This window comes from Astatotilapia calliptera, chromosome 9 (assembly GCF_900246225.1).
Source record: "Astatotilapia calliptera chromosome 9, fAstCal1.2, whole genome shotgun sequence".
NCBI lineage: Eukaryota > Metazoa > Chordata > Actinopteri > Cichliformes > Cichlidae > Astatotilapia > Astatotilapia calliptera.
Window position 1 is genome coordinate 12662574 of NC_039310.1, and position 23764 is coordinate 12686337.

Genomic DNA, 23764 nt, shown 5'->3' on the forward strand with positions numbered 1-23764 from the left:
GAGAGGAAAGAAGGACTCTTTGCCATTAAGCGCACACAAGAGGCGTTCACATTTCTTTCTTTACTACACCTGCATCCATGAGGTATGCCATGGGCTTTTTTATGGTTATGCAACTATATTGTTGCAATTAATAATGGAAATAAAAGCCACAATAGCTTTACTTCGCTGAGAAATATGCCTCAACAGGAATTTAACCTCCAGAAAACCTTCAGTGTTCTTTATCACTTTTCTATGCAAGATGGATCTGCTTGTGTAGTGGATTTGAGTGTGGATATTTACAGTGTCACACTATATGAGTGACAGGTATTCATGGTCAACCCTAACATAAATCCCTATATCTATATGACTTTATATAATAAGCTTGTTATTCACTAAACATCATTATATTCCTTTATTGTTCGGCCTAAATGTTTTTTAATATATGAACCATTTACCACGTTTAACATCCCCCCAAGTTTTTTTTTCTTCATAGAGACAAACTCTCAGTATTAGGAGTGAATGAGACTGCATGCATGCATGTTGTAAAATCATTAGATATCCTTATCAGCTGCCAAGGCTGAAATAATGCGCTCTCTCTTTTTCTTTTTATCCTTCACTCCCCTCTCTTTGTCAGAGGCTTGAACCATTTGATGAAAGGTCAAGTGTACTTTTCTGTAGTCTGTTAACACCTGCACATTAAACTCAGCTTGTGTGAGTGAGTGAGTGAGTGAGTGAATGAGAGAGAGAGAGAGAGAGAGAGAGACTCCCTCCCCTTGTTCCTTATCCACTTCTGCTTCCAGCTGTTGCTGCATTCCTATGCCCGTCGGAAAGCCGTCGGCCTTTTTTACGCGTGTGTGTGTGTGTGTTTGGAGTGTGTGCTTGTGTTTGTGATTGTGACAACCGGGATCAAAAGTCTTTCCTAGAGATCTGCACGTTGCCTGTGCTGTGCATGGAATGTATCTCCCGTCAAGACAGAAGCTGCGGCTACAGCAAAGGCAGAAATAAGCTAAAAACTCTATTTGGGGGAGTTTTGTGCAAACAGCATACCTCTCGATCTTGGATCAGTTTCGCAATTGCGTCCTTTCCTGCACAATGACAGAAGTGGCCATTCCCGCTTCAGTAATGGTGAGTGAGTTTTTGTACCTATAGGCTGTGGATTTAAAAAGTGGAAGAATGTATGTTAATTATCAAAATGTGTTCTTGTAAATTAGGTTTATTTTTGCTTTGCTTCACAGCGCTGCAATACTTTCAAAGTAAGCTGTAACGTTATCTGACTTCAATTGAGGATTTTGTTCGGCAAAATCAAACGCAGATTACCTTTTGGTTTGTTAGCGGGCAGGTACAACGTGAAAATGTAGGTGTACTTTTCGTGATTCCACCGACGATCCAACGTTGCTGCTGATGGCAGCTCTAACTGGAACATTGTAGAAATTTGAAATGATAAGATATCGTTTTGTAAGATTTTTTGCAAATATCAGTCCGCAGAGTACGCAGTGATATTGAAGCCCAACACGGGCTCTGAAGCCCTATGGCTACATAATGGCAAGGCCACAAATCAATCAATCTATCTATCTATCTATCTATCTATCTATCTATCTATCTATCTATCTATCTATCTATCTATCTATCTATCTATCTATCTATCGTGATGCAAAAAAACCGGTGGATACAATTCTTCTGACATACTGTTGCCAACCGTAACGCTGAAAACATATTTTATATGATTGCTTTTTATTTCACTGGGTATCTGCCAGGTGGAAAAAGGAAAAGCAGAAGTCAGTGTGGAGAGCATAGAAGTGACCAATAGCTTAAGAAAAACAAAGATTTTTGGAAACTGTATGTAATGCTGATTTATGAAGGTAACTGCTTGAATTATATGTGCTGTATAGGCTCATATTATGTTTGGAGGCCACTGGTGGAACTTGGGGATTTTTCACCATTAATCTTTTTTCCTCATATCTGAATTCTTTAGTCTGCATTTTAATCTGTGTCTACCTGCCCCCCCCCCCCCCCCATACCCCAATACACAAGCACACACACAGACACACACACACACACACACACACACACATAGTTTGTTTCTTTTGTTATCTCGAACTCCATCTCCTCTTTTCTTTCCTTTTCCAGCAGTCACAGCTCATTTCACCATACAAGAAGATATGTGTGCTTTAGTAAACCCGTCCACTAGCTCACTGTCTCCCCTTGTCTCGCTGTCATATCCGGCCCTGTGGAAACCAAACATGAGTTGATCCCCTGCATGTGGCAGTTAAAGTAATCTGGGCTTTTCCACAGACACACACACCCTCACTAGAAATTCAACTTACATTTCCTCCAGCTTTGAGTCAGCTGCAAAAACAATGGACTTTTTTTCCTGTCATCTAGCACTTTGCTAAAAGACTGCAAAACTGCCAGTAGGGATGTGAGAGAGTTTGAGCGTGACAGATATTTGTGCTGTTTAACAAGCGGCTCACAGACACGTTTTAATCGGCTTTTAGCGGTTTTAACCAAAACAAATGCAAACACACAACAGCAATGCAAACCAAGGACAAGGGATGCACATTATTAAGCATACAGTATTTTGAAAAGCCATGTATATATGAATGCATGAGGAACATTTTAATCTGATTTAAAATGTTATTGAAGACATTACTGCAAACATACTGTTTACCAAGGACAAGGGAGGACGATAACCCTGAATTGCCCCATATGAAGGACACTGAGAGAGGGACTCCATATTAAATAGCATCTGTGATACAATGCTGGCTTTGTCAGGTGGGAGGAGGAGAGGGTCATGCTGGAATGTAAGGGGAGGGGATGGAGAAAGACAGAAGAGAGAAATATAACTAGGCAAAGCACTGAAAGCATTTTTAGACAAATACAACATAGCTGATGTTAAGTTGTGTAAGACTGAGACCACCCTCAGCTCCACTTTTTGGTCAAGTTTGTACCACAGATTGTAGTCATCACAAGCTGCCTATCTTTAAGGCCAACACTACCACAGAAGAAAAAGATGGCAAAAACAAATATATGCATTAAAATGATGAAAGAACCATCCTGATGGCGCACTTCTCCCACCATTTTTGAAGTTTTCAGCTAGAAAGCAAAAGCCTGTGAATTACCCCAAACTGCTTATTCATAGATGCAAATAATAATAATTTTTTTAATATCCCAACTGCCATTCATCAACTGAGCCAGAGGACCTGAGAAAAAAATGTAATGTTATGGTTCTCCCTATCTAAATTGCCCAAGCCAGTTCATGATGGCAATATGCTCACAATACTATGAAAACCATAACATTTGATTTGGCCTTTTCAAACAGACATATTGTGCACTAGCTTTTCCAACTAGTGCACTAAAGAGTTGTTCTAACATTGGAACATTTTTAAGAGCAGGACCTTTCCTGTGAATGTGGGTTTGAGAATGCTGTCTGCAGTAACATACAGCAGCTGTGATGAGGAAAGTAACTGAAAGAGAAGGAAATGCAAAAACCGTTTAAAGCAAATACAAAAAGAGGAAGAAGTTGACAGAGGAAAGCAAGGATGGGATGGAGAAAATAAAAATGACCCAGCTGCAACAGTCTGAGAATGCTGAGTCTTTCCACTTGGTTTTATGAGTCCTCTCTCTCTTCTACCTTCCACTGCTATCTTCTTTTTCATTACCCCACACTACCCTCTCATCTCCTTTTCTGTTTCCAGATGCAGGGCAAACAAAGCATTTCGGGGAGACTCAGCTGTTTTACAGATGGGATCAAAGACAAATTGTGTGTGCTTGTGCCTTTCTTCCATTTTGTGCACGCTATATTGTGCATTTGTGAGGTCAGTTCAGTCACTTTCCAATAGAAGGTTTATTTTAAATCTGGGATTAAAATTTTTATTAAAAAAGTAAGTGGGAGGATGTGTGCTTGGAATGTTTTCCTATGGGCAATATTTTCTCAGTGTTTCATATCATTGTGTAGAAATCTTCGACTTATACATTTACTGTATTAGACTTTCTTTGAGTCAGCTTGGTATGTATTTCTGTATTTCCCACATTAGATTCTGGCAGAAGACCTCCTATGCTTGAATCTGGTTTCAAGCATAGTACATCCCATTACTGAGTAGAGAACTTTATATCCATCCTTACGTGACTTTTTTTGTAGTTTGATAAACATGATAAACATTTATTTTTTTAAGTTATATTTGAAATGAGCAAGTCTTTGCCTTGACACCAAACATTATACAAATATGGGTGAAAATGTGATGTACTGTTAAGACAATCTAGGAACAGAGACATGTATGCAACAAAGAATTAGGAAACAAACAAGGACACTTAAACACTGAGTGCTTGTTTAGTTTGAGTACAGTTTGGGAAATGTTGGTTAAGATTGTTTAACTAAGGATAAAGAACCATCATGCTTTTTTTTTTGCACGGCATTAGTTTTCATCCTCCATGCTCAGTTTTTACGGGACTCTGTCTCTGTACATATACGTATATCATTCAGTAATCCCATACTTTAGCTTTCACATCTTAATTCCCTGATAGCAAAGTGACTGCTGTTGGAATCAAACACCATGAAGATGAAAGCGCTGGAGTCTGGATACTCAGAATGGGGGTTGACACACTTCACTGCTCTGCTTTAACTAGAGTAAACATGGCCACAGACATGTCTTGACCCGCCTAAGCCAGAGCTCACCTGGTAAAAGAAGGTGAAGGCGGAAGGGGGCTTTGAAAACAAAAAGAACCACAGAAAGACAAAGAAGAGGAATGATGGGATAGAGTGAGCCATTTCTGAAAGAACAAGTCAAGGGAGAGTCAAGAAGGTGGGAATAGACTTCAAGGAGCGTGTAATGCAAGGTACTGAGGCCTTCACACATAAAAGGGTCTTTGAAATGCACTTCTGCCTAATTTTCAGCAAGCTTCTGTGACCTTTATTCAGCTGATGTTGCCATCACACACTGAGTATTTGCTTTGTCTACAGCAAGGACAAAAATCGGTAGAATGTGGGCCGATACCTTGGTGCGATTGCAAAAAGAACTGGTGTGTGACTTTATTTGTAGATTTTTGTGTGTGGATAGGGGATGTAAGGGTGGCTGAACTGCTAGAATGTATGTGTGTGTGTGTGTGTGTGTGTGTGTGTGTGTGTGTGTGTGTGTGTGTGTGTGTGTGTGTGTGTGTGTGTGTGTGTGTGTGTGTGAGCAATGATGGTGTCCAAGCAGTAAAGGAAGTGATCTCAGGGCGGAAACTTAGCGCTGAATTAGAGGAAGTGCAGAGCTGACTTTGATTTGTGTTTCCCTTCATGGTGATTGGAGGAAAAGGCGAAAAGACAGGAGGAAAGAAGAAGGACAGGCAGGAAGAGGAGAAGCCAAGAAGGCCGCCTAGTATGGAAAACAGATTAAATGCAAAAGAGGCCTCGAGAGAAAGGAAGGAATCACTGAAATCATTAAAGCAATGACACATTAGGATTTGAAAGAGGAAGGGAGAAAAGGAAATGACAGGAGCAGGAAAATGACATGTGGTTGTGATAGTTTCTTATATGCTGTAATCATCTCTGCATGGTGAGAAGCATTTAAGTCATCCACTGGTGTGTGTGTGCGTGCATGTTTGTGTTTTTGATTGTGTGTGTGGACACAAATACAGTAGTAGCAAGACTGTTTTCTTCTTCTTCTTCTCTGTTAAATTACAGAGTACTCCGTGGGCTGTTTTTGGCACACGATCTGAGTGTGTTTCCTCAAACATACACATTCACATATTTTGGGCATTTTTTGATTTAGTTTTCTTTTATCTCCACTTCACAGTTTGTCATAGCGTTCCTTTATTTTTCTTGTACTTTACCTCGTTTTTTTTCCATTGCATCACACATATTCCCACCATTAGGGAATGCTTGGACTTCAACATTGAGTCCATACAAAATAAGAACAGTCAAAATTAAACCACTCTCACAGTCACTGCAGTTTTGCTGTGAGATAGATGCTTGAGGAAATATGCCCAAATACAAAGTTTATCACCCTGGGAGCATAGCTGAGCTCAATCTGCCTGTTAGATTAGGAGATGCCTTGCTTATGACATAATTTGAACTGTGCCATACTGTTTGATAAATGCTGAACAGGACTTAGAAAATGGTAAGAAGTGGGTTTTGTGTGCAGGAAGACATTGCAGCTTCAATTACATATATATTATATTTTAATGGAGCACATTCTGAATATTTCTCATCAGCATGCTTATTTGCATGTTAACATTTTTTGGTGACAATAAAAATTTCAGGTGATATAAAATTAAGAAGAATTATTCACTGGCCACCATGAATATCCACCCAAGTCATGGTCAGGATTTAAAGTCATGCAACCTGGGTAAATGATGTGCACTTGCTTTGTCACTGCCATGGCCGTGCACAAGCACAAGCTTTGCTGTGTATTTACTTTAAGTAGTATACTGCTCATAGCATGCACAGAGAAACTCAGTTACCTTATTAGTTACTCTGTATCTCTCTTTATCCAGACACATTCATTGCAGCAGAGTGATGGCAGACTTTAACAGTTTGTGGGAAGTCTGCTTTCATGAAACATTTCTCTCATTTCTCCCCACTGCGAAAAAAAAAACTATTTTCCTCTCATTTTCTACTTGGAACATTTTCAGAATCAGAGTTCATTTCACGTGGCAGCTGGGTAAGCTGTGGGCAGTTTTTTCCCCTTCTTTTCATTTTTTTCTTTTCTTTTTTTGTGTGGTTTCTTTATTTGAGTGTTTCTATGTTTGATCATTCCACGCAGGTCATTCCCAAGTTTTGTCATAATTGTGTACACTGCTACATGTCTGGATTGTTTTTGTTTACATTTATGTGTCTGCCTGAATGTGTACACAGGAATCGGAGATGATGTTTCAACCAGAGTCCGATCAGATCTCTCCAGGTGAACCTAAGGTCAGAATACACACAGACACAGGAAAACACATATGCACACATTCACAAGTTTTATGTGGTTTTTGAACAAATCCAGCATGAACACAGTCGCACAATGGCACATTCATTTTAGTCTTATGACTATAAAGTGTGTTTTTAAAATGACCTTTGCACTGACTCTTGCTTGTAGTCTCCGCCCCTGGACCTGATCGACACAGGGAAAGGACTAAAAGTCCAGACAGCAACTCCTCATCTGGTTAGCCTGGGCAGTGGGAGACTGAGTGTGGCTATTACTGTTCTGCCACTGAAAGAGGGTAACGCACACAAAAAACCCCAGACACAATTTACAGTAAATACACAAACTCAGCATGGGCAGGTTATTAAGTCAGTAGCCACAATTTTTCACATTCATTCCTAATGTAGCACATCCTCACAGCTTCAAATGTTAATTCAACTTAATTTTATTTATATAGCTTTGAATCAAAGCAACAGATATCTCAAGGTGTTTTGTATCAGATGTCCCTATAAGCAAGCACGTGGTGGACAGTGGGAAAGAAAAAATCCCTTTTAACAGGAAGAAACCTCCAGCAGAACCACCTTCAGGGAGGGCTGTCTGTCCGTCATGACCGGTTGAGGATGAGGGCATGGAGACAGGACAAAGGACACACAAGGACACACTGTGGAAGACAGCCAGAGATTAATATTGACTAATGATTACGCAGAAGAATAAAATGGAAAGGGGGTTACTCCCACTAGGTTTATATCTGGGACTCTCCACCATTTGACCTTAGAACTGAAGAAACTTCTCGGATGAGAGGTGAAACGTCTTCAAGTAACTTAAAGAAGTCCAGACGCTTTTCTTTGCAAGCTCCTTTGACTACGATGACCTGGATGACTGAGAACCTTCACAGACAAAATGGAAAGCCCTTTATTGTCATTATACATGTACAACAAAATTGTGGGTGCTCCACATCAACTGTGCCAGAAAAAAAATATAAATAAAATATAAATAGTAGACAGCAGGAATCAACAGCAAAAAGAAGAAATATATACAAACCAAGAGAAATATATACAAAAATAAGAGAAAGGCACACATTAGAGAAGTAAAAGAGAGTTTAAAAAAAGGTGAGTGAAGAAGAAACACTCAATACAATTATGGGAAGCCCCTAGCAGCTTAGACCTATTGCAGCACTAAGGAGAGGTTTGGGATCACTTGATCCAGCCTATATGCTAAGCTTTACAAAGAAAAGTTTTAAGCCTAATCTTAAAAGTAGACCGGGTGTCTGTCTCCTTAATCCAAACTGGGACCTGGTCCCATCGAAGAGGGGCCTGTTCGGGTTGCTGTAGCCCTGTTTTTTCCGGTCTGCATGTCAAGTATCCTTGGGCAAGATACTAACCCCAAGTTGCTCTCCGATGCATCCATTGCAGTGTGAATGTAGTTAGACAGCACAAAGTATAGAGAAAGGGCTTGTGTGACTGGGTGAATGTGGCATGTTGTATAGAGCGCTTTGAGTACTCTGGGAGAGTAGAAAAGCGCTATATTTGAAAGCTGAAGGGTCTGCCTCCCTTCTAGGAACAGCATGTAAACCTGCAGTCTGAGAGCAAAATGCTCTGTTATGAGGGTCAATATGGCACATTCAGATCTTTAAGATGAGATGGGTCGTGATTATTCAAGACCCTGCTTGTGAGAGAAAGGATTTTGAATTTGATTCTGAATTTAGCAGAGAGCTAATGAAGAGAAGCCGCTATGGGAGAAATATGCCCTCTCTTTCTAGTCCCTGTCAGCACTCTTTGCCCTACCTTTGCCCACCTTTTCCCACTCTTTTTCTCCCAAATATTGGCCCTTTTCCCAGGACAAGTCACTTCATTTCTGTGGTTACTGCAGAAGTGAGTTGGGGGGTGATGCTGTGGAAAAGTGATACTGTGTCAAACATTGAGCCAGTGCATATTTATACAAGTTATTCAATCCAATTCCATGGTTACTGTTGCTTATTAACATTCATTCATTGTCATGTGTTGGTTAAGGCACAGCCTGAACCCACAGTTAGCCATGAAAAAATGAAGAGAATGCTTTGGCAACAGAGTACAACCCAAACAACAGTAACACAAATGACACACATCGCGTGGTTTCATGACTCTGTTTCATGCAGCAGAGCAAGCGCACTTGCTTTATTAAATCCAGAGATTTTATTTGGAATGTTCACTGCTATTTATATCAGGCCAGTATACAGTTTTTTCCATAACAAACAACTGACTACAATTAATAAAACACACTATATTAGTTCCTGTACTGTAAGGGTGGAGTATTATAGTTATTCATACTTCCTCTACTATCAGCTATCCGCAGGTTTCTAGAATTTCTCACCCTCTAACACACACACACACACACACACGCACACACACACATCAATTCAGCAAGCCACAGGTTTCACAGCTTCATTACTCATTCAGGTAGTATTATAAATCAAAGTGAAGTGAGAGGCACACTTGTACTAGTGATTATTATTTATTAGCCCGAAGACAGGACACTGAATACTAATACAAACTGACAGGCATTATATTAAAAGCTTTAAAAGACAGCAAATATCTGCCCTTACAAGCATTACAGTGATAACTCTCATTCATAAACTTCTTGCATAGATCACAAGGCTCTGATTATACCCCAGTGAGCCAGAGAAGTCTTTTTACTTGTCTTGTCTTCTCTTTGCAATGAGAACAGTGCACACTGCATTTTATATGAATGGATTTGACACTTAACCCTTAGTCGGGGTTAATGCAGAAATAAACTTACAAACAGTACAAGGGCAGACCTTGACGTCAGAGTCAGCTTTGTGACATTTCCACTTCATCATCGCTGCCCACTGCTTTGACACACACTTTGAAGAATGCTAAGAATGTGAATAAGACCTTTTAGGAAAACTGAGTTTGTACTCCACAATGTGTCTGCATGATAACAGCATTAGATATAAGACCCTTTAATTATGACTCACACCACCTATATAGACATGATAAGTCTAATTCTATCCCCTATATTTATATATTCTACTGATTGCAAAAAAATGTGTTTCTTTATGTTTCAGGGGTAACACGCATAGGCACAGAAGATGCTCCAATTCCTCAGGATATTACCATTCAAGGACCTGGCATCGAGGCAGAGCATTGTCTAATCATCAATGAAGGTCTGTGTTGGTTCACTTTCTCTGAAATGACGTCATAATTTTGGCAGGCCCCAGAATAAACACAGCTCTATTGTCTTTTCCACACTGGCAAGAGTGCTTACATCTTTACAGCATGTCGTGGGAAAGGGGAAATGACTCCTCCTTTCATTAGCAAGCTTTTAATCTTTGTTTTTGAATCCTAAAATATTACTTCAAGTAAAATCCACTGAAATCAAATCTGTGATTATATTTGGCATTTAGAAGATCTGCTCAATACCATCCCAAGTGCAATCATTGTTATTTTGTTTTTAGAAGATTATTCTGACAAAACAGCAGCGGAAGAATAATAAACTTTCTCAATCCTCTAAAGCCTAAAATTCTAATAATGTAAGAAAAGAAATATACTGTTTAAAATGAATATAAGACTGAGAAAGCCATCGAGCTGGATACCTGTTGGGCTTTTTATAGAATAGCTGTGAGGAGAAGGGAGGAACTGGATTATTAATTATGCTGTTGTTTTTGTTCTTGTGTGAAGCTTTGTTTTAATTACAGTAAATCTGAATAGTGAGTACCTTTTATTAACAGGGGATATTGCATGCTTTCAGAGGATGCCGTGTAGGAGCGGGATGATTAAGGCAGTTATCTCATGTCGGAGTGTAATGTTGGAGTGAATGGTAGTTCACTGTTACTCATTTACCCTGACTATCTCCTCATTATCAACAGGAGGGGTGGTGACCCTGGACCCCTGTGGCCACCTCTGCAGTCTTGATGGAGTCCAGGTCACTGTACCAACACCACTCACTCAGGGTAAACTCTACACGCACACATGCGCACAGTGTAGGTCAGCCTGCTCTCAGGAAAAGCCTGTATACTGCACATTGGTATCAGCATACATGAGGATACAGGCCTTTTCACATACACACACTTTGAGATATTGCCATCTACTGGTCCTTATTAGTACTGGAGTTAATTGAAAGTTGACTTCATTGCTGACTGAGATACTTAGTATTTCATAACTGGTGTGCAACAGAGAGACAGTGGTTAGTTTTCTGAGGGGGGGGGGGGGGGGGGTTCTTTTTTGGATTGGTTAACTCACATTCCAGTCTATCTGTGTGACTCATATGGGCACAGTTGAGTTTCTTCATGCAAACAACAGGTTGTGCAATATGTTTGTGTCCATGTACATCTACACACATGTAGTCATGTGAGTGTATTGATGCATTTCGGTATGTTTGTGTGTGTGTCTGTGTGTGTGTGTATCTTTGGGTAATTCGTAGTGGTTTGGAACAGCTAGCTCCTACAATGAGTCACAGCTTCCAGCAACTGCAGAGCATGCAAACCCTTTGGATTGTTATTGGAGACTGCAGAATGTTCTCAAAAAAAGAAAAGAAAAAAGAAAGTGTAGTCACCCAAAGTTAAATGGATCTCTCTTCTTATCTTGTTCTTCATGCCCGCCTACGTAGACGTGTCTATATTTTGTCTGCGAGTATCTTAATCTGTCTATCTCTGGCCTTTCTTCCCTCTATTCTTTTCACTTCTCTGAATTGCTCCGTCATTTATTCAGTCACAGTATGCTCTCCCATTTTCTCCACAGCTTTGTCCTTCTTTCACCTTTCCCTGTCCTACTTAAAATGACAAGCAGCACACTCACTTGTCTGTCCTTTCTGTTTACAGTTTTCTCCTTTTTCTTGTGCCCTGGAAAAGGCCTGGACGGTTTAAGTTAAACATTGACAGGCCTATTTAACTTCCCGCTGTGCCTGGCTGACTCAAATATTGACATCATCTTGGTGGGTCCACACACAAGGCTGAGGCACAGCAAAATAGCAGGGGTGGGGAAAAGAGACTAAAAAAACAAGACAGGGTTAAAAAGTCAGAAGAGTACGCGTAGGAAAACGATAGTAAAAAAGGAAAAAGATTGAGAGCATCTTTTATCCACTGGCCTCAGTTGCTCTGGGTTGAGTTGGTCGAACCACATACACAGACACTCATGCACACTAGTCTGGAGATGATTAGCTGTGTTTAGGAAATGATCTGTTCTGTATTTTGGAATTCAGAGCTTGATCTGGAATCACATCAGCTGGAGGACACTTGTAGAGTAGCAATATGTTTATTCAACAGAGGTGGAAACGACAAAGGAAATCATTGTTGAGGAAGAAAGCCGCTGACAAACAAACTCCACAAGTACATTGTTAGTTTATTAATAAGATCTGTTAACTGGAACATTACTGCTTTAGATCTGTTCCGTGTTTTTTTATTTTCCATTTGTCCAAGATTTCCACGTTGTTAGTTTTTCAGTTCACATTTCAGTGGATTTGTAGTCATAAAACTAAGTCTCTCAACATTTACACTGGAAGGGAGCAGATGCAAATCTATGCTGCTGCACAAAACACAGGATGCTCTAATATCTGCTCTCTTGTTTTATCTTATTTTACTGTGTGCACAGGATGATCGCAGGATAAAGGGCAAAGTAGCTGTCCACGGGTTCGTGTCATGGTAGAAATGCTTGCAAATGAAGCATCTAAGCAAAACAGACTAACAACCTTTAACCCAGACAGGAAAGCACAGTCCTCCCTCTTATTTTATTTTTTTCTTATTTACTTTTTGACGTTATCTTTCTCAGTCAATACCTTCCACTTGCATACTGCATACCGTTTCTATGCTGTTTTATCATGAAGTCTAAGCAGTCACTTCTTCATTTTAGACTCAGTAAGTCCGACTCTACACACTATACCTGCTTTAAGGATAAACCAGCGGAGTGATTTTCATAGCAAAGAGCTGTTGAAGAGGTAGGTAGACAAAGAAAGCTTTAGAGGTGGGGGTGGAGGGGGGTGTCTATTAAAGACCTCATTGCCGAATTGTCTTTGAACTAACCGACTACACACAGGGGTCGTGGCGGGTAATGCTGTTACATTAAGCTGGTCTTTAGTCACGTGCACTCATCAGTTTGCTCTTTACAGTGTCACTTCGGTGTAAGAAACCATCACTCGTTATATTTACCGTGTTATAACTTATTCCCTGTGGTTATTTATTGACCTGTCCTTATCCTCCTCCCCCTTTTTTACCGACATTTGGTACAGTCCCGGGTTCTCGTGGATGGTAAATCAGTGAACCAACTTTCTTCCACACTGAGTCAAGAGGAGGCGGAACATCACGGAGGAGGGAGGCAGCACAGAGGCGGACAGTGGTGCTGATATATAATCTGTCTGTATCTCTTTTGCCTGTGAGGGAGAAGTTTTTGTAGTTCTTGTCATGATAAGACGCTGAAGGAAAACAAATAGCTCGAAAAGGTTTGTAACGGATTTTATTTGCTTTAGAAGTAAAGTAACGTTGTAATTTACTCAGCCTTTGTGTTAGCAAACCTCTGCTTTACTGAACTTTATCCATCTGAAGCACTTTGTGTTACACAATGTTTCAGAAACTGTTGTAAGAGTTGGGAAATATTTTAGAATGAAAAACACACGTCGAGCTTTAAACTATGACGTAGGCTGTTTCTCTGTATATCTAGCCTATTTAATGTGAGGATGAGAAACGCAATTCATAGCTTATATTCCACTTTCACTTATAATATCATCATACTGCTTGGGCATCTGTTTGTTTATGTATGTGCTAAGGGAAATACCTCTTTACTCTGAAGCATATGCAGCATGCTCTTTGGACTGAATGACCAGTGATCCCGGCGTTAAAGTTATCAATCGATTTGTGTACTGGCTTATTTACAGAAAGCACACTAGTGAGCACTTGTGCCAGCCAGGGTAAACAGCATTTGCTCAGCAGCTTGATATAAAGGTAAAAAGTCCTTCTGATTGGTTAAAATGATTCAATTCAATTTGATTTTTTTAGTCTAAAGGTCAATAGTATTCACACTGTTACTGAACTGTTACCTGATGTGCTGATCTTTGCTTGTTGCTTGCTGGAAATGGCGAAACACTGTAATTATTGCACGGGTCAGTAAATCACGTGCACCATTATTACAGCAGGTTAGAGGTGTGATTCACCCGTGTTGCTCACTTGGTGGTTCGTTTTCTTATTTTTAGCCAGATTCTGGCAGTGTTCCATCACAGCTTCTTGTCTGCATCTTTTTAATGTAAATGAACTTTGTGTGCCTGTCTCGTGGTTATAAGTTAGCTGGTGAGTTCACGTGCATGTGCCAGTGCAGATGTAATGTAGCTCATGGATAGAAAGGCAGACTCAGTGGTCAGGATACCTGACACCTGAAAATAAAACCTCCCTCTTTGTCACGGATGTTATTATCCTCACAAATCTTTCTGCCTGCCCACCCCCAGAACATTTGGATTTTGCTTTTTCCAGTTTTACACCGTAAAATGGATGAAATGTATCTTTTTTTTGTTCGCTTTATTCTTTTCTTTAAATACTTGGTGAGAAATACAGTTAAGTAGAGGGCTGTTAAGAGGTTATTCACAGGTCTGCATTCTTTGCTTGAGGGAAGTTGATTATTTGTTAATAAGATTTGAGATAGAGCAGACAGAAGGCAATCCTGAGTTTGTGAGGAGACAAATTAGGCCTGTGAGTGTGAGCATGTGAGAGACGGAATGACTAATCTGCTCTGACTCTCCTGAGAAACACCAGTCTGTCTTTTCATGGTGTTACCACTATGCCCTTGTGCCTGGGAGAGGGTTAATTTGTGGTTTTGAGGACAATTTCCTCTCCCACTGGGACCTGTTTGTGTGTGTATTCATTTCATGAGTGAATACATTCAGCCTGAGATTTAATGTCAACACCGTGCATATTCTAGGGATCATAACCAAGATAGCATTTGTCTAATATCTTTCAAATTTGGGGATAGTTTTAGTTGACCTTGCATCACCATTGTTGGGTATGATTGCCATGGATGTCACACCTGATCAAGTAGCAGGTAGCTGGGTTTCATGTGTTTGCACCTTTGAAATTGGTTTATTTTTCCTTGTAGCCTAATGGTCTCAAATTGGCAATTCCGCCTCTGATGTTAACCAAACAGAGAAGCAGATTTAAGTTTCTCCTCCCATAACATTGTGGCGAGAGAGCGCAGATCTACATGGGGACAGAAATTGGCTCCAGGCGTACAGCTCAGGCTCCATCTGCGTCCTCAAAGACTCTGAGGTCTGACTTTGTAGATTGCAAACTTTAAATTATCCCATAAATGTATATACAGGCTAATTTCAGCTTTTGTTGTTGCTGGAAAGGGTCTGCTCATATGTGTGTGTGCGGGGAAGAGTGCATGCATTGGGGGGAAGGGGGGGGGGGGGCAAACTTAATTTGCTGGTAAGCAAGTGAACACGTGAATGAGATTAGAGCAGTTTTTGTTGTGGATGGTGTCTCTGTCGATAGTGCACCCCCCCCACCGAAGTTATTAAAGACAGCAGACTTGTATCACAGATAAATTTAGATGTGAAATTTTTTTTCACATGGAGTTTGTTTGCCCTTGTTGTGTAGACTCGTATCTTCATAGCTATTTGTTTATGCTGGGGGTCGAAATGAGGAGAGAATAATTAAGAGTTACTTGCTAGCTAAGGACATGAGAGGAAATTAGAAAGACAGGAGGGTCGGGGCTTGTTAACAAATCAAGACGTCACACGTTACCATACACTTTAAAAGTGGCTATTGAGGGTAGGAAATTAGATTTTTACAAGCGCTGACTGCTGTGTGTGTGTGTGTGTGTGTTTGTTTGTGAGCCCATGTCTGTGTTTGCCGTTACGCTAAATACTGAGAGGTACTGGGATTCATTAGGCAGACCCTGTTACAAGGCATGTTCCAACACACACAGATAGATAGACGTTTTGAAGATTTACACCTTTACTCACGTCTGGCAAGGAGAAGCGCTTATTATTAGCTCTTACTCATACTCGCTGACACAGTGTGTGTGTGTTGCTCTCAGTCTCTTCACGGAGGCCCTACATCTTTTATCGGTCATGATCCCACTTCCTCACAGGTTGTGGCCAAACCTGCAAGCTCATGTTTATATAAGTATGGATTTGAGAGCTTCACAGTCCAGCTGTGCAGACTAAACATTTATTACACTGTTTTCGGGTGTGTGTGTGTGCCTGTGTTGCCCACTTCACATCACAGCCGCAATCGGATCTCCCCACTATGCTGAGAACTGGGTGTATTGAGGGGGGGGGGGGGGGGGGGGGGGGGGGGACTGCTTGTGAAATGCTCTAAGGTAATATCTAGACTGGCTCGACCTCTTTCATTTCAACTGTAATGCTCAATTCAGCTATTAATGCAGCTTTTCTGCCTGAGATGTTTATGAGACTTGACATAAGTGTGAGAAAGAAAAGGCAACAAAAAATGAAATGAGAACGAGAGAAAAAGAGAGGATGAAAACAATCTGGATTTTTTTCCATTCAGCCTTTTTCCACACCCCCCTCCTCTTGCCTCAGTGGTTACGTCTGACTTCAGGTCCAAAGAATCTGATGTAACTGAAATGGAGCTATTAAGGAGGTGCTTTTTTAGCCTCTTACACATAACGTTATGGGGGTTTTACTGTAACAGGGCTTTTCGACAATGGAAGTAGAAGAAAGACCCGCATTGACCTGTTGATTTAAGAAAGCTGGCCCTCAGCATTTCTTTCCTCCTTGGCTCAAAAAATGCGTCAGTTCAGTGTTTTTATTCTTTTATCCTTTTCCTCTGTTTTTCCCACACAAGACCTCCTGTATCTGTGTCAGCGCCGCTCTTCCTCTCTGTTGCCATCTCAAGTATTTGGACAGCTGTGGCTGCCTGTGTGTATTACAGAGGTTGTGACCCTGAGATCTTGTTTAATACCCGGCCCTCTCAGGCTAATTGATGGCCAGGGCAAACACAGTCGTCTGCTGCGCGTGCGCAAGTGTGTCTAGCTGTGAATAAACACCCAGGCTCACATGAATCTACTTAAGACTTACCTCTTCACATATGCGCTGTAATGTGGATGTTGTAATGGTGTATTCTGTATCACACTAGCTTCACATGTTACCTGGTTACCTGCAGATTTTGCATCATTTGTCTCAGTAATTTGAGACGTCTGTTTGTGTTTTCCCTTTCAGGTTATTCTTTGTGTCTGGGAAAATCCTATTTGTTCCGGTTCAACCATCCTGAGGAAGCCAGCAGAATGAAGAGCATGCTTCCCCAAAAGAGTCCTGTATCAGCTTTAGCCTACAACACAGGTACATCACACAAGGGGCTGACCCTGAGCTGTGCTTGATCCCTCTTTGGTTTGTCTCCTCTGTGTCTTAATTTTGCCATTCCAGAATATACATGTAGGCCTTTTTGATTATTACTTTACTGGCTTTTCACTTCTTTGCCATCTTCAGTGCTCCATTAGATCCAGCTGCTGATGTAACATCTGCTGCTCTTCTCACTAGTCACTTCACTGTTATGTCAGTATGGAGTTACAGATAGTCACACTCCAGATGGGTTACATCCAATTGGAGGACCACACTGACCCAATTTAACGACCTGGTTGAACCATAAAGAATGTAAATAAATTCAGATTTCAAAGACTGGATGTCATCTAACTGACTGGCAGGGGGGGAAAAGCGGAGAATGCATGTGAGCTCAACTTTTCTGTGCACATTAACCATGGCTGCTGCCTGAAAGTGGTGGGAGGAAAGAGTCAGTGTTAGGGTGGGGGCAGGTGTTTCTGTCAGTCTTCTCATATGTCTTTCCCAAATGCACTTTCACGCACATTCCAAAACCTAAAATTCAAAGCATATTGGAATGTTTTGGTTGTATGGTGTCTGTCCATTGCCACGGCGATACATCTGGACTCTGCTATCTCTTAGGCGATTTATCGAGTGCTCGAGGCTGCTGTATTCAGTGGAAATCCCGCTCTTTAAACAGGCAGAAGGTGCTTATTTCTTCCACAGCTTCACGCACGTGTGTTAGGAAAGATTATTATTATGGGCAGAGATATTCTTCACCGTCACCAACCCTTATTTTAAAGACGTCCAACTAAAGACAAGGCTCCCACACAAACACAACTGATTATGTTGGAGCAGAACAATCATGAAAGGAGAGAGTTGATGCACACCAGCCCTCCGGTGTAAATCTGCCCATGTATGGACACAAACACCCTGTGTGTGTGTGTGTGTGTGTGTGTGTGAGCATGCCTGCATTTTTCTAGATCTTATGATGTCTTTCACCTTCTGCCTCAGTTCACTCCACCATGTAAGGGTTTGACATTTTCTCACACAGGCTTATATTCATCTATAATCTGTCTATGCACTTTTAGGTGCTCCAGGTTCTCGCTTTCTTTTACACATGGAACATACAGGCGGAGCCACAGTTGCAGGAAAGTGTATATATGTGTATGTGGGTGTATGTGGTTGTTAAACACTGGGTGGTCTAAGTTTGAACATTGTAATAGCTCCTTTTCCACATAAAGCCACAGATAATTTTGAAAACTGGGCAAGGTTTGAGCACATTACTTTACCCTAAGTGTTTTCACCTGCTTGGCCTTTTTCAGAAGATATTTACTGTTTTCTTTTTGGAATTTTGCACCAAAATAGTACCGGAGCTATCAGGCAGACTTACTTATACTTAGCATTGCTGCCAATCTTAGCTATGCTATTGAAAGAAAATGATAGTTTATTTGTAAATCCAGCAGGAAGGAAGTAAAAATTGACTCAGCTGAGGTTTTGAGAAAAAAGACCTCCTCACTGCTGAAGCTACTTTAAATAAAAGACTTAAGGAAGGGCCGGGGGAGCCTCATGAGGGTATTCCAGAATATTTTGTGGTTTATCTCATCTACAAAATCCTATACTGAGGAACTGAACTCAAGTTAAACTGTTTGTCTTGGATCTAATGGATGGTTTTGTGTGAATGTGTATTTGCATGCAGTTTGTGTGTGTGTGTGTGTGGGACAGGATTGTTTCCTATTCTCAGGGATAGGGTTAGTTGTGGATTGTTTGGTTTGAGTTTGTTCTGCCAAGGGTCCCATTTATGAATAGCTGCAGGTTTAACTATACATAAATCTCTCCCTCTCTCTCGCTCTCGCTCTTTATTTTCATTCGCCACTCCCTCTTTCCTTCCTCTGTCTTCACCTGGCTCTTCACACATAATTTCCATATTTGTTCTCCCTGTTTCTCTTTCCTCTTTCTGTATCTACTTTTCTATCTAGTCGTTCGATAGCTTATGTTTATGTTTAACCTAGCTTTCCCATGTTATAGATTCATTTTCTTTTCCATTTAATCTCTCTCCCCGTCCAGACTACCTGAAGTTTAGCAGTGACTATAGCCATGCAGTTGTGGGTGGCACCAGTAGTGCTAGGGGCATGCGATCAGCATCTGAGCTTCGGGACTTGATGGACACCCTGCAGCGTAAGAAAATTGCCCTTGAAAACAGCCTGAGAGCCAACGGGAATGCCAACCCCTCCTACTTCAGTGTGACACAGGTTGGTCATCCTTTAGCTCCAACATTACCTCTCAGGGCACTTTAACAGGGGTTGTGAATGATTCTAGCTGATATTCACTCATTACATGAACCAGTTGTTACATCGTTGCATTCTGCATTGTGTTCTCCAAACACAATTCTGCACATATTCATCAACACATACATCAATATCAGTGTTTCTGTAATTTATATTACACTGTAAACACTTGAATCTAATAAAGCCTGAAAATGATCATATTTGTGTATTTCCATTTCTTCATTTGTTTCTGTCTATAGCTTCCACAGGAGAACTGAATTCTTATATATTTCTAATCATACATTTTTTTCTTTTCTGTCTCCCAGTCTCCCCCCACCACACCTGTCTCCAGTCCTGCCACATCTTCATCAGCCTATCAGGAACAGGCAAGGCGTTTCTATAGCTCCGATCGTCCTTCTTTGTCCTTAAAATCTGCTCCCCCTCTTTCCCCCGGGCGACGTTCCGACCCTTCTTCTTCTTTGGCCTCGCGCTCTTCAGTTGGCCGCAGTCAGGACAATTTTAGCACCAGCGATAGCCGACGACTGCACAGTCAGAGCTCCTCTCCTTTACTCTCCACCTGGAATGGTGGGGGATCTTCCACTTCTGTTGCCAGTAGTGAGAACTATCTCCTCTCTCTTCCTCCATCTTCTTCCTCATCCCGCACTCCATCTTCTGGGGGCGCTGCCAGCATGCCCTCTAGCCCCCGTCTAGGACGTCGCACCTATGGGAACCAGGGGAACCAGGGGAACCAGGAGCCGACGCCCACTAGTCGAACCAGGAAATACTCAGCAGGTTCGTTGAGTGGGATGACAGCAGGAGGACACAGCCGCTCACTGCCACGCCTCTGTCCCTCCCCGTCCCCCCGTGACAATAATAATGGAGTGCTAACTTTGTCAACGCTGCCTCCACGGCGGTCTGATACTGCTGGGGATTACAAATTTAGCAAAGAGCATTACAGCAACGGCCAAAACGCTGACCTCAACCACAAGTCTAGTCACTCCAGTCAGCAAGCTGCAAACAGGATTAAAGGCCAGACCACAGCTCAAGGGGAAGGTGTCGTGTCGATCTCCCTCTCTTCCCCTAGGACCTCCTCCTGCTCCACCTCCCACTCCATCTCTTCCACATCCACATCCACTCCACCAGATGTAACAATCCCATCCAGGGCAGGGGGCTCCTCTTCTCCTCGTGTTGCCAAAAAACTCAGCCTAACCTCCACCAGCTCAATAGGCTCCATCAGCTCTATAGCTTCGAGCCCTCCAGAACAAGAACGGCTAAGCAGCAATGACGCCTCCTCAGGAGCAGAAATGTCTGTGGCGGAGAAAGAAACAACAGGAGTGGGCCTTGAACTCACCGTTGCACCGGGACTAGGACTTAGAGAGAGGAGTTCTTCATTTGGGAAGGCCGGCCTGGAAACTGGAATTGGTCTGGGGGAGAGGAGGCAGTCATTTGGCAAAGCAGGGGTGACCCCGCCAGGGGGGTTCAGGGAAAGAAGGGGGAGTATCAGCTCCCTAAGTGGGAAGGAAGAACTGACAGACTACCACCAACGCCAAAAAGAGGAGAGACTCCGTGAGCAGGAGGTGGAGAGACTGGTGAGTTTAATTGCTTTTAGCTTCTGTATTTAAAGCATTGTAGCTGCTGTTTGTACTGTGCCATTTAGTATTTGCTTTTTTTTTGACTTATCATCATAGAGTGCATCCTCCAGCTAAGCTTATTCAGATAGACTGAATATAGGCAGGAGAGCAGGGTGTTTAAGGTTTAATGTTATTTTGTGCACGCATACAAAGACACCAAACATGGAACGAGTGTAGGAATGCTTCCCTGCTCCTTGCACTCTCAAACATACTCTCCCAGGGAGCTTAACACAGGCGCACAGTGAGGTTCACCACTTGACAGGTGCTCATGGCAGTTAGCCCATACTAACAGCACTATTCTTAACCCTGTACTTGGATTGTGTGTGTGTGTATATGTGTTCATATGAGGTTCATGTTTATGTCAGTCATCTGGAGGTCCACCCAGTGTGGTTTGCTGTGCTAAGGAGCCACAGAACACATCAGTCAGATGTGGGTAAGAGAAACCAAGAAGATTACAGAGTTATAGTGTAGCAGGTGGATAAACACATATTATCAACATATAATGACAACCGATCTCGTGATCCCTCTCTTTCTATTTCTCTGTTTCTCTCAGCCATGTTCTCACAATTAAAGTGTCTCAGTATCTCTGATTTAAAGAACACTTTGACGGTGGCTTTTGACAAGCCTCCACATTCTTATGAGCGTGGTTTTGAGCTTTCATGATGTGAAGATTTTCTCTTTTGCCGGTTTGAAGATGGGGGAATGAATTGTGTTGCAGTGTTGCACTTAATTGGGTTGAAACTATTTCGACTGCCTGTTTTAGTGCGTGCCCTGGTGTTAAATATCATCGATGATCCACATTATACAGGGAGTTATAATCACGTGCATCTCTACTTTAATCAGATGACTAAAGGTGAGATGTAGCAGCAATTGTAGTGTTTCAGTCTAGCCTTATTGTCTTGTATTTGTCTGCCCCCTAGTGGTATCTTTAGAAAATAGAATTCTGAAACAAGAGACCGCTAAAAAAGAAAGCTGAAATTAATGTCTGTGTTAATTAAAGGCACACAAACCTTTTAAAAATGAATTTAAAGCAAGGCGTGTTGTCCAAAAATTTCCCAGCTCGTTTCCTGTCTTTCGCTTCTTTCACCGTCTTTCATTTTCGTGCTTTCTCCAGCTTTCCTCTCATATGTCCGTGTCTTTGTCCTCTCTTCTTCTTTCTGTCTCTTGCTCTAGTTGACAGCTGATTACTATAGAGGCTCCACAGAAGCTTATGCCCATTAGAATAGCGCAAGGTGACAAACTGACACGGACACGTTTTGTGCCAGCTCCTGGTTCATGTTACGTGTTATAATTGGGGTTTGTATGTGTGCATGGTAAAATGTGTTCGATGCTTTGTTATATGTGGATTCTGACATAACTGTTTAACTAAGAAGCACTATAAAGTGAGTGTTTCGTGCTTTTCCTAAACACACAGTTAACTATTTCATGATTTTCACAATCCAAATGTCACCTGGATCCGATTCTCTCCTTGTGAAGAATTCCCTGGAAAGCATCTTGTTTCCACGGTGACATTCATAGACACATTCCTACTTTGGAGTCAAAGCCGGTTCTTGTGCACACTTATGACCATGGTTGACAGCTGACCACCTTCTCATTAGCTCACTCTTTCTCTCTATCACTCACACACACACACACCTCTGTCCATTTCCCCCCCTCTCTGTATCTAATATTACTAACACAGGCTGGCTGTGGGGCTCATATACGTAACCCTTGAGAGAAGTAACTGCTGAACCTGCAAGAGGGCATTTTTGACTCTCTGCAGCCTCCGTAGTGCCCCACATATAGCTATGCACTGGCAGGGAGAAGTGCTCACTCCAGGGATTCTCAGTGAGAAGAAATGTTTCTTCTAAAATCTGCAAATATTAGACCAAATTAGATCCACATACAGGAGAGGGTCATGCTGAATACTAAGTAAACGCTACTTTTCTTTATTTTGGACTAAGCGGAAAAAGTTTTAGAAGGACTGACTTCTGTGATGCTTCCCGAGGTAATACTATTATTTAAAACTTGACTAAGCTCAATACTATAGGGTTGCATTGTATTTGTGTAAAACTTCAGCAACATGTCAACATTAAAAACGTGATCTTAAATAGTACTTGCCATTGCATGCACATAACCCATACACGTGTGTGCCTTTATGTTTGCCATCATCTCAGGAGCGACAGCGGCTAGAGACCATCTTGTCTCTTTGCTCTGAGCTGGGCCGAGCTGAAAGGGACGGAGGCGCCGCAGCCACAAGCTCCACTTCAGCTGTTGCAGACCTGCAGAAGATCAACCAGGAGCTTGAGAAGCTGCAGCTGACCGACGAAGATGATGACACGCCTTCTGTCTTTTCCGACTCTTCAGCTGTTAGTGGAATAGTCGGAAACGGGCACACGACCTCCCCTGGATCGGAGAACGGTTACTATGATGATGACCTGCAGGTACGACGGAGGCGTAGCAGCGGTCACCGAGACAACAGGGCCGAATCGCCTGCTATCAGTCTGCGAAGCTTTGCCCCCACACCTTCACCACGTGCACATAGGACAAATGAGGTATAAGACACAGGACACTTATTTTGTGACTGTTAGAACTTTATGCTAACACAGAAATGCCCTCCATGTGTGAGTGCAGTATCACTGAGGTGCTATCGAGAGCAAAAACAAATGTTATTTGGTGTATAAGATGAACTAGTCTACAGAACCGTGTTTGTTCAGTAGAATCATATAACTTTTGACCCTCATTCAAAAAAGTAGGAGAAAACATA

At 41.8% G+C, this 23764-nt stretch overlaps 1 protein-coding gene across 6 annotated transcripts in view; it reads left to right on the forward strand.

The window, feature by feature from the left end:
* The first annotated feature begins 764 nt into the window (after positions 1 to 764).
* phldb2b (pleckstrin homology-like domain, family B, member 2b) overlaps positions 765 to 23764 on the forward strand; it is a 37701-nt gene continuing 14701 nt past the window's right edge. For 3 of the 6 annotated variants that reach the window (XM_026179346.1, XM_026179347.1, XM_026179348.1), the window contains exons 1-9: positions 765 to 1104; positions 6815 to 6871; positions 7041 to 7164; positions 9931 to 10029; positions 10732 to 10815; positions 17025 to 17144; positions 19188 to 19372; positions 19714 to 20976; positions 23175 to 23552. In XM_026179346.1, the coding sequence (XP_026035131.1) occupies positions 1072 to 1104; positions 6815 to 6871; positions 7041 to 7164; positions 9931 to 10029; positions 10732 to 10815; positions 17025 to 17144; positions 19188 to 19372; positions 19714 to 20976; positions 23175 to 23552 (2343 nt within the window). In that variant the 5' untranslated portion in view covers positions 765 to 1071. Of the gene's footprint in view, positions 1105 to 6814; positions 6872 to 7040; positions 7165 to 9930; positions 10030 to 10731; positions 10816 to 13089; positions 13296 to 17024; positions 17145 to 19187; positions 19373 to 19713; positions 20977 to 23174; positions 23553 to 23764 lie in introns of those variants that run through there. The other 3 variants (XM_026179349.1, XM_026179350.1, XM_026179351.1) reach the window with 3 other exon arrangements.